Genomic DNA, 16903 nt, shown 5'->3' with positions numbered 1-16903 from the left:
TTTCAATTTGACTATTTTGAATACTGGTGAAGCGACACGTATAGCAAAACCTCCGGCTCGAGAAAGCCGACTCGACCTATCTTTGTGTTCAAGATCGCTATCATTGGATTGTCAGTGGAAGGTTATCAATGATCCCCATGGTAGCGATCATTTGCCAATCATCATTTCAATAAAGTGTGGCCCTCACTCTGCAGAACCATCTCGGGTTCCATTTGATCTTACAAGGAACATCGACTGGCAAAAATATGCAACGGCGGTGACAATCGGTGTCGAATCAATAGATGCGCTTCCACCATTGGAAGAATATCGATTCCTAGCCGATTTGATTTACAAAAGCTCACTGGAAGCACAAAAAAGAAAAGTTCCAAGTGCACCCTTTAAAAGGAGACCAGCCACACCTGGTTGGGACGAAGAATGCACAAAATTGTATGTAGAAAAATCTGATGCTTTCAAAGCTTTTCGTAGACACAAAACCTCCACTTACTTCGAGGAATATTCAAAGCTTGAGACAAAGCTGAAACAATTAATCAAAGCAAAAAAACGCGGTTATTGGCGCAATTTCGTCGAGGGACTCTCACGAGAAACCTCAATGAACACCTTGTGGAGGGTGGCTCGCAACATGCGTAACCGCTCATCTTTCAATGAGAGTGAAGAATACTCCAACCGATGGATATTCGATTTCGCTAAAAAGGTCTGTCCGGACTCAGTTCCAGCACAAAATATTCTTCGAGAAGCGTCTCCTAGCGGCGGCTCTCTGGATAGACCATTCTCAATGCTGGATTTCTCTATGGCTCTTCTTTCATCGAACAACTCCTCACCGGGAAGCGATATGATTAAATTCAATCTTCTGAAAAATCTCCCAGATATCGCTAAAAGACGCTTGCTAGACTTATTCAATTCCTTACTAGAAAACAACATTATACCGCCTCAGTGTTCACTCGGCTGTCGACAAAAGCAGGCCACTCTCGATGTGTGCTGCGCGATCGTCTGTTTTCTCGGCAGCAACCATTGTGTGGTCCTCCTCATTGTTCTTCATCAGCAGTTCTTTCGGTCGATGCGTCGTCGACTTTGGAAAGCAACCGTTTCGTGATGAGTGTGTGAGTGCTGACCACGTTTTGCGTCCATTGCTGCAATGGACGCACTCTGACCCTCGTTGGCGTACAACAATTTGCCATACAATGAAACCACTGGAAGCGGCTCCAGTTCTGATGGAGGAGGCTTTTTGGATAGCGGAAGATAAAATGTTTATTGTGTTGTACCTTTTGACTATAGTTTTAAGATGTATTGTATAGTGACCAAGAATCCTCGGCTCTGTAAAGTTAATTCGGTTGAGCCTTATCAAATAAATTAATAAACAAAAAAAAAAAAAAAAAAAAAAATATACCGCCTGAATGGAGACAGGTCAAAGTAATAGCCATTCGAAAACCTGGCAAACCAGCGTCTGACCATAACTCATACCGTCCTATTGCCATGCTTTCGTGCATTAGGAAATTGTTGGAGAAAATGATCCTTCGGAGACTCGATCAGTGGGTCGAAACAAATAATTTGCTATCAAATACACAGTTTGGGTTCCGCAAGAGCAAAGGAACAAACGATTGTCTAGCGCTGCTTTCCACAGATATTCAACTGGCCTTTGCACACAAGGAGCAATTGGCTTCAGTATTCTTGGACATTAAGGGGGCTTTTGATTCAGTTTCCATTGAAATTCTGTCAGACAATCTGCACAGATGTGGACTTTCTGGAATTTTAAATAATTTCTTGTACAATTTGTTGTCAGAAAAGCAAATGAACTTTTCCCTTGGACAACTGACAACTTCCAGAATTAGCTACATGGGCCTGCCCCAAGGCTCATGTCTCAGCCCTCTTCTTTATAACTTTTACGTCAAAGATATCGACAACTGTTTGGCAGAACAATGCACGCTAAGACAACTTGCGGATGACGGTGTGGTTTCCGTAAGAGGTCCACATGCCGTGGACTTGCAAGGACCATTGCAAAATTCCTTAGATAACTTGTCTTCTTGGGCTATGAATCTAGGGATCGAATTCTCGCCGCAGAAAACTGAACTGGTAGTGTTTACTCGAAAGCGGTACCCAGCCCAAATGCAGCTTAATCTTTTGGGCAGAAACATTACCCAATCATTGTCTTTCAAGTACCTTGGGGTCTGGTTTGATTCAAAGTGCACTTGGAATGCCCATATTACGTATTTGAAGCAAAAATGTCAGCAGAGGATCAACTTTCTCCGTTCAATTTGCGGCACATGGTGGGGTGCTCATCCGGGAGACCTCATAACGCTTTATAAAACAACAATTCTCTCTGTTCTAGAGTACGGCTCTTTCTGCTTTCTCTCGGCAAGAAAAAGTCACCTAATAAAATTGGAACGAATTCAATATCGTTGTCTGCGTATTGCTCTAGGCTGTATGCACTCAACGCATAACATGAGTCTCGAGGTTCTGGCAGGAGTAACACCCCTCCAGAACCGTTTCTGGGAGCTCTCTCTCAGAATACTAATCAAATGCGGAGTGACGAACACACTTATAATTGCTAATTTTGAAGAAATTCTTGGGCTGAACACACAATCTCGATTTATGAGAATCTACCACCACTACATATCATCAGATATGTGTCTTCCTTGTTATACTCCAGACCGTGTTCACTTCACCAATCGCAGTTCCTCAATTGAATATGATCTGACCATAAAACAAGCAACTCATGGGATTCCCGATCAACTTCGACCTATTATTATCCCACATATTTTTACTGAAAAGTACCAACAAGTCAATTGCATGAAAAGATATTTTACAGACGGGTCCCGTCTCAATGGATCCACTGGCTTCGGTGTCTTCAATGAAAACTCTAGCGTCTTCCGCAAACTTCAGGAACCTTGTTCCGTTTTTGTTGCTGAGCTGGCAGCAATCAACTTCGCATTGGGGATGATTTCCAACATGCCCGCAGACCATTACTTCATCTTCACGGATAGTCTCAGTTCGATTGCGGCTATTCGGTCGATGAAACAAGGTAGGCACTCATCTTATTTCCTTTCAAAGGTAAGGGAGCAGATGTGTGTGCTGGTCGAAAGATCATATATGATTACCTTTGTATGGGTCCCCTCACATTGCTCAATCCCAGGCAATGAGAAGGCGGACTCTCTCGCAAAGGTGGGCGCGCAGGAAGGCGAATTGTATGACAGGCAAATTTCACACGATGAATTTTACCATTTAGTGCGTCAGAGTACCTTTTCGAGTTGGCAAACCGATTGGGACACTGGAAATCTTGGACGGTGGTTACATTCAATTATTCCTAATGTTTCTTCGAGAGCGTGGTTTAAAGGCTTGGGCTTAAGTCGTGACTTCATTCGCGTGATGAGTAGACTTATGTCCAACCACTACTCGCTAGATGCTCATCTCAATAGAATAAACCTCGTGGACAGCAACATCTGTCGGTGTGGAAACGGTTACGATGACATCGAACACGCAGTTTGGCAATGTACGGATAATGACGCCGCCAGAGAGCGACTTTTGAATACCCTCGAGGCCCAAGGAAGACAACCCTATGTTCCTATCAGAGACGTGTTGGCAACCCGTGATCTCTGCTATATGCAGTCCGTTTATGTTTTTCTTCAAATGTCTAGTATAAGAATTTAATTCCTTTTGTCTTTTGTCTCTCTTTATTAGTTTTTGTTTGTCTTGTCCCCCCGTCTCGATGAGTCTCATCGTCGCCCACTGGTCACCCACCATAGCCGGTCGAACTCCGGACGAAGCTAGAACAGCACTACCGTTCATACTGGCGACAACGCTCTGATGAGACAACGAAACCCTACCCCAAGCTCCTCCCCTGATCCTATCCTTCGAAAATGTACCCTTCTAACCTCGAGTAAGCCGCGAGTAATCGGCCCAACTCCTACTAGACATAGAATTAAGTGAATTTTGTTACACACAGTGAACAATGAATTATCGGCTCCGTAAAGCTAACGCGATTGAGCCTTCCAAATAAACGAACTAGATAAAAAAAAATGAGAAAGGGGCTCTTCAAATTATGGTCATGTGAGAATTCGTTTACACAGAATTGATTGAATGGTTGTAGTGGTTCATCTTCAATCGAATGATATGAAAATTTACAGCACTGCAGGGAACCACTTTTTCATACAAGCGATCATATGGAAAACGATTTTTTTTTTTTAACTCTTTATTTGTTCCAAATTCAAAATAAATTACATTTCATTTTTAACCTAGGTGCTCCAGTTACTACAGTAACTTACCAGCCTTAATTGTTATGATATATAGCTAAGTGTTTTTACATTGTTCCTGTCTTGGCAATTCAGTATTTTAAACAGGTTTTTTAAACCTGCATGTCAGTATAACAATTGATAGCTTAAAACTAAATAACTAAAACTAAATCTTATCTAAGTATAAAGGGAATTAATCGTTGCAATTGAGGATTGCAACGATTTTTGCCTGAAATTATTAATTATTTTGTTGGACATTTGTGCTAAAGTCTCAACATTCGAAATTCTATGTACTTCGGTAGTACTGTACCAGGGAGGCAACTTCAAAATCATTTTCAGAACTTTGTTCTGAATCCTTTGAAGTGCTTTTTTCCTGGTAGTGCAACAACAAGACCATATTGGCACAGCGTAAAGCATGGCCGGTCTAAAAACTTGTTTAAATATTAGAAGTTTATTCGTCAGGCAAAGTTTGGACTTCCTGTTTATAAGAGGATACAAACATTTAATATATTTGTTACATTTAGCTTGAATGCCCTCAATGTGATCTTTAAAAGTTAATTTTTGGTCAAGTATTAATCCAAGATATTTCACTTGGTTTGACCAGGAAATTGGAACTCCGTTCATAGTGACTATGTGACTACTACTAGGTTTCAAAAACGAAGCTCTAGGCTTGTGTGGAAATATTATAAGTTGAGTTTTGGAAGCGTTGGGAGAAATCTTCCATTTTTGTAAATAAGAAGAGAAAATATCTAAACTTTTCTGCAGTCTGCTGCAAATAACACGAAGACTTCTTCCTTTAGCGGAAATACCTGTGTCATCAGCGAACAAAGATTTGTGGCAACCCTGAGGCAAATCAGGGAGGTCCGAAGTAAAAATGTTATACAATATAGGCCCAAGAATGCTACCCTGAGGAACTCCTGCTCTAACAGGTAGTCGATTAGATTTGGAATTTTGATAATTTACCTGCAGAGTTCTGTCAGTTAAATAATTTTGAACTAATTTCATAATGTAAAGTGGAAAATTAAACTTTTTCAATTTAGCAATCAAAATTTCATGCCAAACACTGTCGAATGCTTTTTCTATGTCTAGAAGAGCAACTCCAGTTGAGTGGCCTTCCGATTTGTTTGAACGAATTAAATGGGTAACTCTTAAGAGTTGATGAGTAGTTGAATGCCCATGGCGAAATCTAAACTGCTCATCTGCAAAAATTGAGTTCGTATTGATGTGAAGCATCATTCTATTCAAAATTATCTTTTCAAAAAGTTTACTTATTGAAGAAAGCAAACTTATTGGACGGTAGCTAGAAGCTTCAGCTGGATTTTTATCCGGCTTCAAAATTGGAACAACTTTTGCATTTTTCCATTTATCAGGAAAGTATGCCAAATGGAAACATCTGTTAAATAATTTTACCAAGAAAGACAAGGTACTCTCTGGGAGTTTTTTGATGAGGATATAGAAAATTCCATCATCACCTGGAGCTTTCATATTTTGAAACTTTTTAGTTATAGACCTTACTTCGTCCAAATCAGTCCCCTAGGAATCATCAAAAATATTTTCCCGAGAGAAAATATTCAGAAAATCCCGAGCAACCTGATTCTCAATAGGACTAGTAAGACCCAAACTGAAATTATGGGAACTCTCGAATTGCTTAGCAAGTTTCTGAGCTTTTTCCAAATTTGTGATCACAATTTTACCACCTTCTTTAAGCGCAGGAATAGGCTTTTGAGGTTTTTTCAAAAATTTTGTGAGTTTCCAAAAGGGTTTGGAACTCGGGTCTAATTTAGAAATATTATTTTCAAAAGTTTTGTTCCTCAGGGCAGAGAATCGCTTTTTAATTTGTTTTTGCAAATCCCGCCAGATAACTTTCATGGCAGGATCGCGTGTTCTTTGATATTGTCTCCTACGGACATTTTTAAGACGGATCAAGAGCTGAAGATCGTCGTCTATTATAATTGAATCGAATTTAACCTCGCATTTTGGTACTGAGGCAGCTCTTGCTGCAACTATAGAAGTAGTCAGAGATTCAAGAGCATAATTAATTTCATCTTTGGTTTGCAAAGGAATGTTTGGATCGAAGTTATATTCCATAAATGTTCGATACTGCTCCCAATCAGCTCTATGGTAATTGAAAGTAGAGCTGTTGGGATTACAAATTATTTCTTGGGATATTTCAAAAGTTACTGGAAGGTGATCAGAACCGAAGTCAGCATGGGTAACCAGTTGGCTACAAAGTTGACATGAATCAGTTAAGACCAAATCAATAGTGGAGGGATTTCTTGCAGAAGAAAAGCATGTTGGGCTGTTTGGATATTGAATAGTGTAATAACCTGCAGAACAATCATCAAACAGAATATTACCATTGGAATTGCTTTGAGCATTATTCCATGAGCGGTGTTTTGCATTAAAATCACCAATAATGAAGAATTTAGACCTATGACGGGTAAGTTTCTGGAGGTCACCCTTGAGAAAATTCTTTTTCTGGCCTACGCATTGGAATGGCAAATAGGCAGCTATAAACGTAAGTTGTCCAAATTTTGTTTCAACAGAAACTCCCAAAGTTTCAAAAACTTTGGTTTCAAATGAAGAAAGAATTTTATGTTTGATTCGTCTATGAATAATGATGGCAACGCCACCACAGGGTCCATCAAGACGATCATTTCTATAAATCAAGTAATTTGCGTCCTTCTTAACCTTATGGTCAGGTTTAAGGAACGTTTCAGTTATAACGGCAATATGCACGTTATGAACTCTCAAAAAGTTGAATAGCTCGTCTTCATTATCTTTAAGAGATCGAGCATTCCAATTTAAAATGTTTAATGCTTTAAAATCCATTACTGAATTTTAAAGTCATGACAATATTATTTGCAAATTTTACTCCAGTTTGAATAGCATCAAACATGGAGTTAGATTTAAGCATATCAGAAATCATGTCAATTAATGATTTCTGTAAAAATTCCATTTTAGGGGCAGTAATGCTTCCTAAGTCAAAATTGTCAAAATTTCCGTTAGAATTACTTTGGTTAGTATTTTGATTTCTACCCGCTGCAATAGCAGCATAGGTAGCTCCATTAACTCGTTGAACATTGTTAGCAGCGAGGGGATTAGGTACAGATGAAAAATTTGAAGCAGGGGTGATATTTGTACCTACGGGTACGAATGTAGAATTTGTTCCTCGCTGACCGTTGTTAACAGCAGAGGAATTTGTACCTGGTCGGAAACGTGGAGCGTTTCTTACCTGTCGGTTAGAACGAGATTGTAGGATCGCTTTGCGAGTCTTACATTCCCAAAAATTGGATTTGTGGTTTTCACCACAATTTGAACATTTAAATTTCTTAGGATCTTCCTTCACAGGACAGTCGTCCTTTGCGTGAGAGGAATCACCACAATTCATGCATTTAGCTGGCATGTAGCAATTTTTAGTTCCGTGGCCCCAACCCTGGCACTTACGGCACTGAGTGAGGTTTTGGAAATTTCCTCCAGTCTTCCTGAAGTGTTCCCACTTCACTCGGACATGGAGCATAAGGCTAGCTTTTTCTAAGGCCTTAAGGTTGTTTAGTTCACTAGACTTGAAGTGAACTAAATAAAAATCATTAGAAATCCCGTTGCGCGAATCGCCAGGACGGGATTTCATTTTCATTTTGATTACTTGGAGTGGCACAACTCCAAGTAATTTTTCCAGTTCATCTTTGATCTGATCCAGGGATTCACCACTGGGCAGTCCTTTCATGACAACCTTGAACACACGTTCTGTTTTGGTGTCGTAAGTAAAAAAAAATTGTGCTTCTTCTCAGTAAGATACTTGAGAAGACATTTAAATCCGTCCAAGGTTTCAGCCAATACACGGCATTCACCCCGACGTCCAATTTGTAGTGAAAACTTAACTTTCACGAAATTCAAAAGTTCCATGCGAAGAGCATGGAAATCGGTAGTGGTTATCACAATAGGGGGAATCTTTTCCTTCTTGGCATTAAGCCGGAAAGTTTACTAGAATTTTTCTTGGATGATGGATCATTCTCATCATCCGTGAGCAAATCAAATTGATTACTCAAATTAATTTCTTCAGAAGGGGGGTCAAGAGTTTGCCCCTTTCTTTTGCGTTTAGGCGCCATGGCGGCAGTAAATTTTTTATCCAAATCGACTTCCAAGCAGATTACTATAAGAATCTGAAGGATCGAAGAGGAATTTTCCTAATCGATATCCAAGAAGGATTACCTCGGGTAGGGTCCAAACAAGGATCGAAGAGGAATAAGAGGAGTTGAACAAGGTAGAAAAATTTTACAGGTTGAGCACTGAAAAGTGCTGTTTAAATTTGTTGTAGCTTTAGGTAGTAGTAACACTTCCTTAAGCAAAAAGCAAATAGATCCGCACGGCAAGAGAGCACGATGCGGACTGATATGGAAAACGATTAATTTCGACTTCAACAAAGTGGCCCTAGAATCAGATCCCGGAAGGTGGCAGTAGTCATAAGGATCATATTATATTGGCATCGTAATAAATTCAATTGGATTTGCTGTGGTAATTTAACGTGTCACACTCAACCCAAGTAGCACATTTCCATCTAAAAAAGTTGAAGCAACCTGTTTATGACTGATACAAGTCGTATAGAAGTTGCCACGAGCGATTCGTAGTAGGGTATGGAATATTTTAGTCATGACCATAAGTCCAAAATGACTCCTGGAAAACTTTCGAACCTGGAAGATGCAAGTGTCCTCAGCATCATGTTTGATTGGAATTGTAATATTTACTTGATTTTGCTGTAGTGGGTTGAAGTGCCACACTCTATGGAATATTTTAGCCAGGATCATAAGTCCAAAATGACTTAAAGAGAACCTTTATCAGATCCAGATTTACGGAATATTTTTGCTGGGACCGTTTTTTTTTTTCCTATGTTCGGGACCTAACACCACTGCGACCAGTAATTTGATCTATTTTAGTATATCCCGTGTCCTTAGTTAAGTGCATGTCCTATTTACTCCATCGCTATTGAGAGATGATGAAGTATTCGATTTATTTACAGTAGTCATTCTTGCATTTATCGCAAAGATCTGACTATAATTGAAAGGTCTCACTATTTATACACAGCAAAACACGATGCACTTCAATCATGCCGAAAATCTCATGTAATTTTTATGGCCACAAAAATGTTGTCCTTTTTGGCAAATACTATTACACCATTATTTTGACACGATTGAAGGTCGGATTGAAGTGCATCCACTTTGATGTGATAACAAAATTTTGTTTTTGCTGTGTACCCTTCGGAGTGTTGAAACACTCATCAAAGCGCCCCTTTGTCAGTCAAAATTGGATTCCTTAGCAACAAAATTAAACACCGATAATGACCATGCATCAGAACCCTTGTCTTAACCATTTCAAACGAGGGAACAACACATAGAAGTTTAGGAATCACATAGATGAAGGCTAACTAACTCATTTTTTTCCTTGTTTCAAGTTCATCCTCGGTAGACAAAGCCGAGTTTGGCACTATCAACAAGACGTAAAAAGTAACAATGACTAAGATGTGTTCCTTTGATTACTGAAAAATCCTGTTCCCCTAATTTTAAGCAGGATTTAAATAAATATATTGCCTTGTTCATACTGCAAGCCTTGTTATAAGTTATTCAGAATATGACCATAGAACATGTATCATATTACTACCCAGATCACGTGTTTCCAAGTGATATTGAACAACATTACAAGGCTTGTAATATAAGTAACATTGAGCAATCAATTTGATAAGTTTGACAATGTTTTGTAATTGAACTTATCTGAATAATACACTTTTATTGAATACAGCAACAATTTCTTAATACTCACGCTCTAGAATACTAATTATTTCGGAAGAAAATGAAGATATATCGCTTTCTTGCTCTTAATTAATTTGTTGTTGACTTTCCATCTTCGCGAGTAATGTTTGGCATGTGCGTTTTTGACATTTGCTTCCAAAAGCAAAACTAATCAAATTCAATGGTTGTAAACAATGGTGCTAATTCAAATGATAATCATTTTGATTTAAAGGTATTATACAGTACATATTTTTCAACGACAAATCATTTTGTTTCAAAACGCAAATCACTTGAAAATCAATGATAAATCAGTGTGTCATGTCATGTTCTATGGTCATATTCTGAATAAATTATAACAAGGCTTGCAGTATGAACAAGACAATAAATTTATTTAAATCCATATTCAGCAAACATGAAATCCAAGGATAAATTAGTTAAATTTAAAGTGATAGATTTTTAATATCAGTATGTGGCATTTCGAGTTCAAAGCACAGCACATCAACAAAGATGTGTCAATACAATCTAAAATGAAGTGATTTGCTGTTGATTTCATCGTGCTTCGATATGATCTCTTCCAAGGGATTTGCACATCGATTTGCAATGTCTGGCAAGCAGTGCAAATTCAACAGCAAATCACTTCACATGAATATGATGTTTTTTACCGTGTACAGCTTATCGGAGCTTACCGTAACCTACCCTTAGTTACCGTCATTATGGTCCAACTGTAAACAGTATATTGAATCAATGAACCACTATAAAGTCAATCTTCTGCACTTGTTCTCCATCAGATTTTACTACGGATGATTGTGGCGACACCGATCAGAAACTATACGAAACTATTTTCCGCCAACCTGGATATCCCCCCCGGATCATTACATATCCAGAACAAACAAAACGGATAAATTGTCAAATGAAAAAGTCACAAGCTATTTTTACAGTCAACTATATAAAACGAACAGTCCTTCCATCGCAAATTCCACCAAACTTACCTTGCACAGTCGAACGTTCAGCTTATCGACACATCCTTTGCAGCCGATATGCTGAGCAGCGCACTCGTACACCTCGGCATCCGGAAATCTCTGACATAGAACACATTTTAACTTTTCTACATCCATTTTCTCCGCCACCGTTTCTTCACTAGAGAACCGACTATTTCAATGAAAAAAAATCTACTGACTCTGGAAACTATTGCGCCTACAATTTAAAATGTCAACACTGCGCAAACACTTTTCTCCTCCAGTTTTAGCCTTGCCTTATTATAGCTACTTTGTTGCTTCACGACAATCCGAGATGGAATGCGGGTGTCCGATTGTTTATGGTATCACCAATACAGTTAGAAGCTGATGATGATGAGGGGTCAGTGGATTAACGATCGAGGATCCGTATAAAGTTGAAATCGTGTATGAAAATTTCTGAAAGTTGTTGAAGTTTAAAACTATCCACAACCAACATACAAGTGAAGGTGTGCCTTACTGTTCCTACAAGTTGAGAATCTACTGCAGTTTGCTAAAAAGAAGGTGTGTCACAAAGGTGATAACCTAGCCAAACTAAATAAATGATAAAATTGTTTTCCAGCTATGAGCAACGGCAATGATCGCGTGCTTCGTGTGTCACCAAACATCGATATCTCCCCCTTTCCCGTTTGGCTATGAAAAATGCTTACTACGTCAATTATTTTCCGTCTATCCATTGCAGCAAGACCCCTTCGAAAGCGATACGGAGAATCTCGCGTAACATTTGAATAGGGCCTATGATCAAAATGTAAACAAACCGATTTTTGATACCATTCTGTAGCACTGGTAATTAGCTACCAGTCGTATAGGAATGTTCCGCATTATCGATAAAAATCATTAAAAATAACTTGATTTTAAAAACGGCCGATCCACGAAATTTTTCCAATCATTCATGCTAAAACGGCCTAACCTCGGGCCTAACATATATTTTTTTCGTTCGATGAGGTTCCATTCATAAGCCTAGCGACGTAGAAGGGCCGATGATTGAAAAATTTCAAATCAAAGCTAGGCCCTACTGCTGAGGCAGGGCCGATGATTTATTTGACGTTAAGAAAAGGCTTAGCAAAGGGCCTACAATTTATGATGACAAGCACAACGGCTTAACAAAAAAGGCCTAACCAATTAAAGATTCACAAAAAGGCTTATTACTGTGATATTAAATTTTTATCGATTTTCATGTATTTTTGAAAACCTTTCGCATGTTTTGGATGTTGTGTACTGAGATATAGTTACTATTGTTATTGTGAACAATATAAATGCCTAAAATACTTCAATTTATTTATATAGGAATTAAATACTGGCGGAAAAATTTACAATTCATTTTCTGGATTGTTTACATTTTGGACATAGGCCCTTTTCAAATGTTACGCGAGAGATGATTGTTTACGTTACTACAATTTGAGCATGACCGTTAAATTTTATTTCTTTTGATTCATGCTTGGGTTCATGAGAATGATTGGTTAGACTGAAATCCAATGGTTCTATCTTCGCTTATCACAACAAAACTGAAAGTAGAGTAAGTTCGCCAGTTATGGCACAAAATACGCAATATGCGCCAGTGGTACCAATTTTTGGCCTTACCTATTTAAATCACGTAGGCTAGCACACTTCAAAATTGGGTTCTTTAATTTTCAAAAATATATCGATATCTGAGCACAACGATATTAATTTACGATCCCATTTACTTGCATCTCGATTTTTAAATCTAAATTTAAAGAAAAATAACCCCTTTACTGTTTGGCACAAAACTAACAAATTGGATTCCTTAATTTTGAAAAATTTATCAATTTTACACAATCTGAAAGATTTTCGTTTTCTGAGCACAACGAAATTTTTTTTTTCGAACCCATAGACTTTCATCTCGATTTTTAAATCAAGATTTAAAGCAAAATAATTATTTCACTGTTTGACACTAAACTATCACATTGACTGCTCGTTCCCATACAAAGTCCCACCGTAGAGGTCCCGAAGAAACGTGCCCCACTTTTTGGCTCAGCTCTGGTACTATCTGCGGTCCCAAGCTAATCGATGCACCTCTCGAAACATAGGAAAATCCACGAACCCCTCATTTTATCTGTCAAACTTTCATAGCGAATCAAAACAAACATAACGTAGTAATAGAATATCGACTAGAATGGGGTACGCTTATAGATGTACTTGGGACCAATAGGCTAGTCAAGTAGTGAGCCAGCTTCCACCCGTTGATCCCACCGAGCGGTGCTAAGATGGTGATATTTGTAAATGTAATCACACTTATGGGTCCACCACCTGTGGTCGATGTCACCGATTTGAGCCAAACTTGGCCAAAATGCTTATTTTGGAATTCTGAACAAATGCCTTTTTTGATTTTGCTCTAATGTGCCTAGATCCTTCTGGGCTACAACCCTGGATTTTCGAGATTTTTAAAAATTTCAACTTTCAGAAGAGATTACTCCACAACCAAATAAGCTATTCGTGATCTTAGAACGTCAACTTGAAGGTTTTTTTAATGTAGATTCTTATATGTGTAAAAACATTTTGTTTTTGTTATAGTACAAAACATGTCCCAATCCATTTTTTCAGGCTGGCGGGTATGAAAATCTTTGAATCGATTTATCTCCGTCAATACGGCTCTAATCGAGATTTGGAGCGTTTTCAGGAGTTAAAAAAAATTTCCTCAAAGCTATGTCCCAACCCATTTTTTAGGCTGGCGGGTATGAAATTTTTTAAATCGATTTATCTCCGTTAATACGGCTCTAATCAAGATTTGGAGCGTTTTCAGGAGTAAAAAAATTTTTTTCTCAAAAAAAATTTCCCAATCCATTTTTTCAGGCTGGCGGGTATGAAAATCTTTAAATCGATTTATCTCCGTTAATACTGCTCAAATCGAGATTTGGAGCGTTCTCAGGAGTAAAAAAAAATTCTCAAAAAAAATTTCCCAACCCATTTTTTCAGGCTGGCGAGTATGAAAATCTTTAAATCGATTTATCTCCGTTAATACTGCTCAAATCAAGATTTGGAGCGTTTCTAGGAGTAATAAAAAAATTCTCAAAAAAAATTCCCAACCCATTTTTCAGGCTGGCGGGTATGAAAATCGATTTATCTCCGTTAATACTCGAGATTTTGAGAGTTTTTAGGAGTAAAAAAATAATCGAGATTTTGAGAGTTTTTAGGAGTAAAAAAAAATTTCCTCTAAAAATATGTCCCAACCCATTGTTTTCAGGCTGGCGGGTATGAAAATCTTTAAATCGATTTATCTCCGTTAATACGGCTCAAATCAAGATTTGGAGCGTTTTTAGGAGTCAAAAAAAAATTCCTTAAAAAAAAATTTCCAACCCATTTTTTCAGGGTTGTAGCCCAGAAGGATCTAGGCACATTAGAGCAAAATCAAAAAAGGCGTTTGTTCAGAATTCCAAAATAAGCATTTTGGCCAAGTTTGGCTCAAATCGGTGACATCGACCACAACTTTTTTAAATTCTGTACCCACTTGAGTTGGAATGACCCTTATTTAAAATAGTTTAGCGGTTCCATACTAATTCGCCAATCCATTTATTCTTATATTTTTTAATTTGGATGAAAATTTGCCGAAACGTTCCTTTTGCCCAGAGTGATGTGGAGTCGATCACTTTCAATTATCAAGTTATTTTGCTTAAAACATATTAATTTCCTTGCCTTTGTTTGCATCCTCTCAAACCCGCTCACAATCCAGAGACTCGTTCGGTACTTTCTCATTATTTGTTTATCATTGCTTGCTTGAGCCAATATTTTTTAAAGTTCGGAATAAGCTTTAAAATGGTAATCAAGTAAGAAACTGATCAATATCAAGTCAAATGGTCGAATATGCTTGTGTTGATTTCCCTCAGACTCGTTTATTTTGATGTATAAGTTATCTTTGTTGAGGATGTTTACAATCATTAATTTAATTTAAGGACAACATTTTGAGCGTTGATCCTAATATTTTATCATTCGAACGAATCTAATTAAGGGACGTAAGCCTTGGTTTTGTTCTGATCGTTGATTATTTTTTTGCAGCTCCTGGATCTTTTTTTTTTTCGACCATATAGAAAACATTAAGCATATATTCGGAAAACTGTTACTCGAAAATGGTTTTTCCGATCGGTTTGGTGCCTTCAGAAATGAGGTAGGTAATAGCTGGGACTATTGAAAAATATGTACACTCAAAAAAAATTCGCCATATGTAAATAAAAGCTAAAAAATGATTTTTTTTCTCAAAAACATTTATTTTTTTAATTTTTTTTTATATGTTCTAGGTGATAATAAATGTAATTCAGTACAGATCGTGATGTAAAAATTATGAACAAAACAGTTACAATATTTGTTTCATTAAAAATGCTCATCGATATGATCAAAATAATCTAACCTATGTGTATGTTACTGAACAATCAGATTTCATTTCTTCCAAACCTCCACATCTCGAAAACGGTGCCACTTATAAATATTTTACACAGGTAGGGGAAATAGATGTAATGTCGGCCTAAATATCCCTAATTTGTGCGACCAAAAAAATCCATTAGTACCGTTCCAATGACGAGTTCATCTACATAAAATTTATAAATAGCAGAGTTTTAGCGATGGGCTCAATCTTAGATCCATTGGCCAACATTTGAGCCATATCCCCTACTTATTCATTGTAAATTTGATCTTCTTTCATTATACCAAGTCGTATAAGTTTTGTTCAACATTTTTCCATCATGACCTATAGTAAAAAAGTTGGCATTTTTTTATCCTCTAAAACATATCAAAAATAAGAAATATTCGTTTTAGAGAAACATAATTTTTAATCTTTTATTTTTATGTGTCGCGTTTTTGTTTCAGATTTTAAATTTTTTTAATAGGCCCTGCCATTACCTACAACATTGCCTAAGGCACCAAACCAATCAAACAAACCATTTTCTAGTAACAGTTCTATTTTTTTTTTAATTTTTATTGATTTTCTAAATATAACGAAGTTGTATATTTCTTAGAACTATAATGATTTATTTGGGTTCTACGCATATTTTTTGAGAAATTTGGTCATATAAACGTATTTCCCAAGTCCAACCGTTCTCAAGTTAATGCGAATTTAAAAAAATATTAATTACGAATTTTCAACATTTTATATCATTTTCAAATGTTATTCGCGATGTCCAGTAATGTTGCAATGTTCAGCAACAACGGGGGAGTTTGGTAAAGGAGATGATCAACTCAATTCGTGCCTTCCTCAAAATTGACCTTTGCTCGCTTTCTACTCTCTGTATAAAATTTTCACACTATAAAGAGAGAGAGAGAAGGATTAGTAATTTTCATTTAATTCCACTACCTTATTTGCTTATTCAACGGAACTATCAATTCTATACTTTCATCGCCTCATCTATCGTATAAAATTACCACTTTAAGTCAGATATTTGACGTTAAGCTCCTCTAACTAAACAAAATGTGTTTTCCATTAAACAATCATTCGCAGATATGGTGGCTGTCAGACATGCCTGTTTCCAGGGCCCAACAAAGTCACTTTCAATCGCAAATCGTCAAGCGACGACGAAGCTGTCAACCATCACTTTCAATTGAAAGTCATTCTGTCTTCTCTTCGAGCTGATCCCCTTCAACATCAACAGCACTACTTTCGATCAGTTTTCATGCTGCTTAGAAAATTTCCCGTAAGAATAGTTACAGAAATTTCCAATATTAGCTATATGGAGAAGACAATGTACAAAAAGTTTGGTTTTCCCATAGTAATTTCCATATAAACTTCCAACAGTTTGTGCCAAGTTTCTTACCAAATGAGTTTAAATTTTGGGAGGCTAATCAGGACCTGAATTTTAACCGTTTGAGCACTGTGGAGCGAAAATTTCAAATTTTGCATCAGTCTAATATCCACCAATATAGGTATTTTTGGAATTGGGAT

General features: G+C 37.4%; 1 protein-coding gene across 2 annotated transcripts in view; it reads right to left on the bottom strand.

The window, feature by feature from the left end:
* Positions 1-11144, bottom strand: part of LOC135707339 (uncharacterized) — a 386083-nt gene extending 374939 nt beyond the window's left edge. For both annotated transcript variants that reach the window (XM_065229151.1, XM_065229150.1), the window contains exon 1: positions 10996-11144. In XM_065229151.1, coding sequence (XP_065085223.1) covers positions 10996-11121 — 126 coding nt within the window. In that variant the 5' untranslated portion in view covers positions 11122-11144. The remainder of the gene's footprint in view (positions 1-10995) is intronic.
* Between the last annotated feature and the right edge of the window lie 5759 nt (positions 11145-16903).

This window comes from Ochlerotatus camptorhynchus, unplaced genomic scaffold (genome assembly GCF_037179485.1).
Source record: "Ochlerotatus camptorhynchus isolate MF236.1 unplaced genomic scaffold, CSIRO-AGI_Acam_v1.1 ptg000308l, whole genome shotgun sequence".
In the NCBI taxonomy this organism is placed as follows: domain Eukaryota; kingdom Metazoa; phylum Arthropoda; class Insecta; order Diptera; family Culicidae; genus Ochlerotatus; species Ochlerotatus camptorhynchus.
This window is presented reverse-complemented; position numbering and strand designations above follow the sequence as displayed.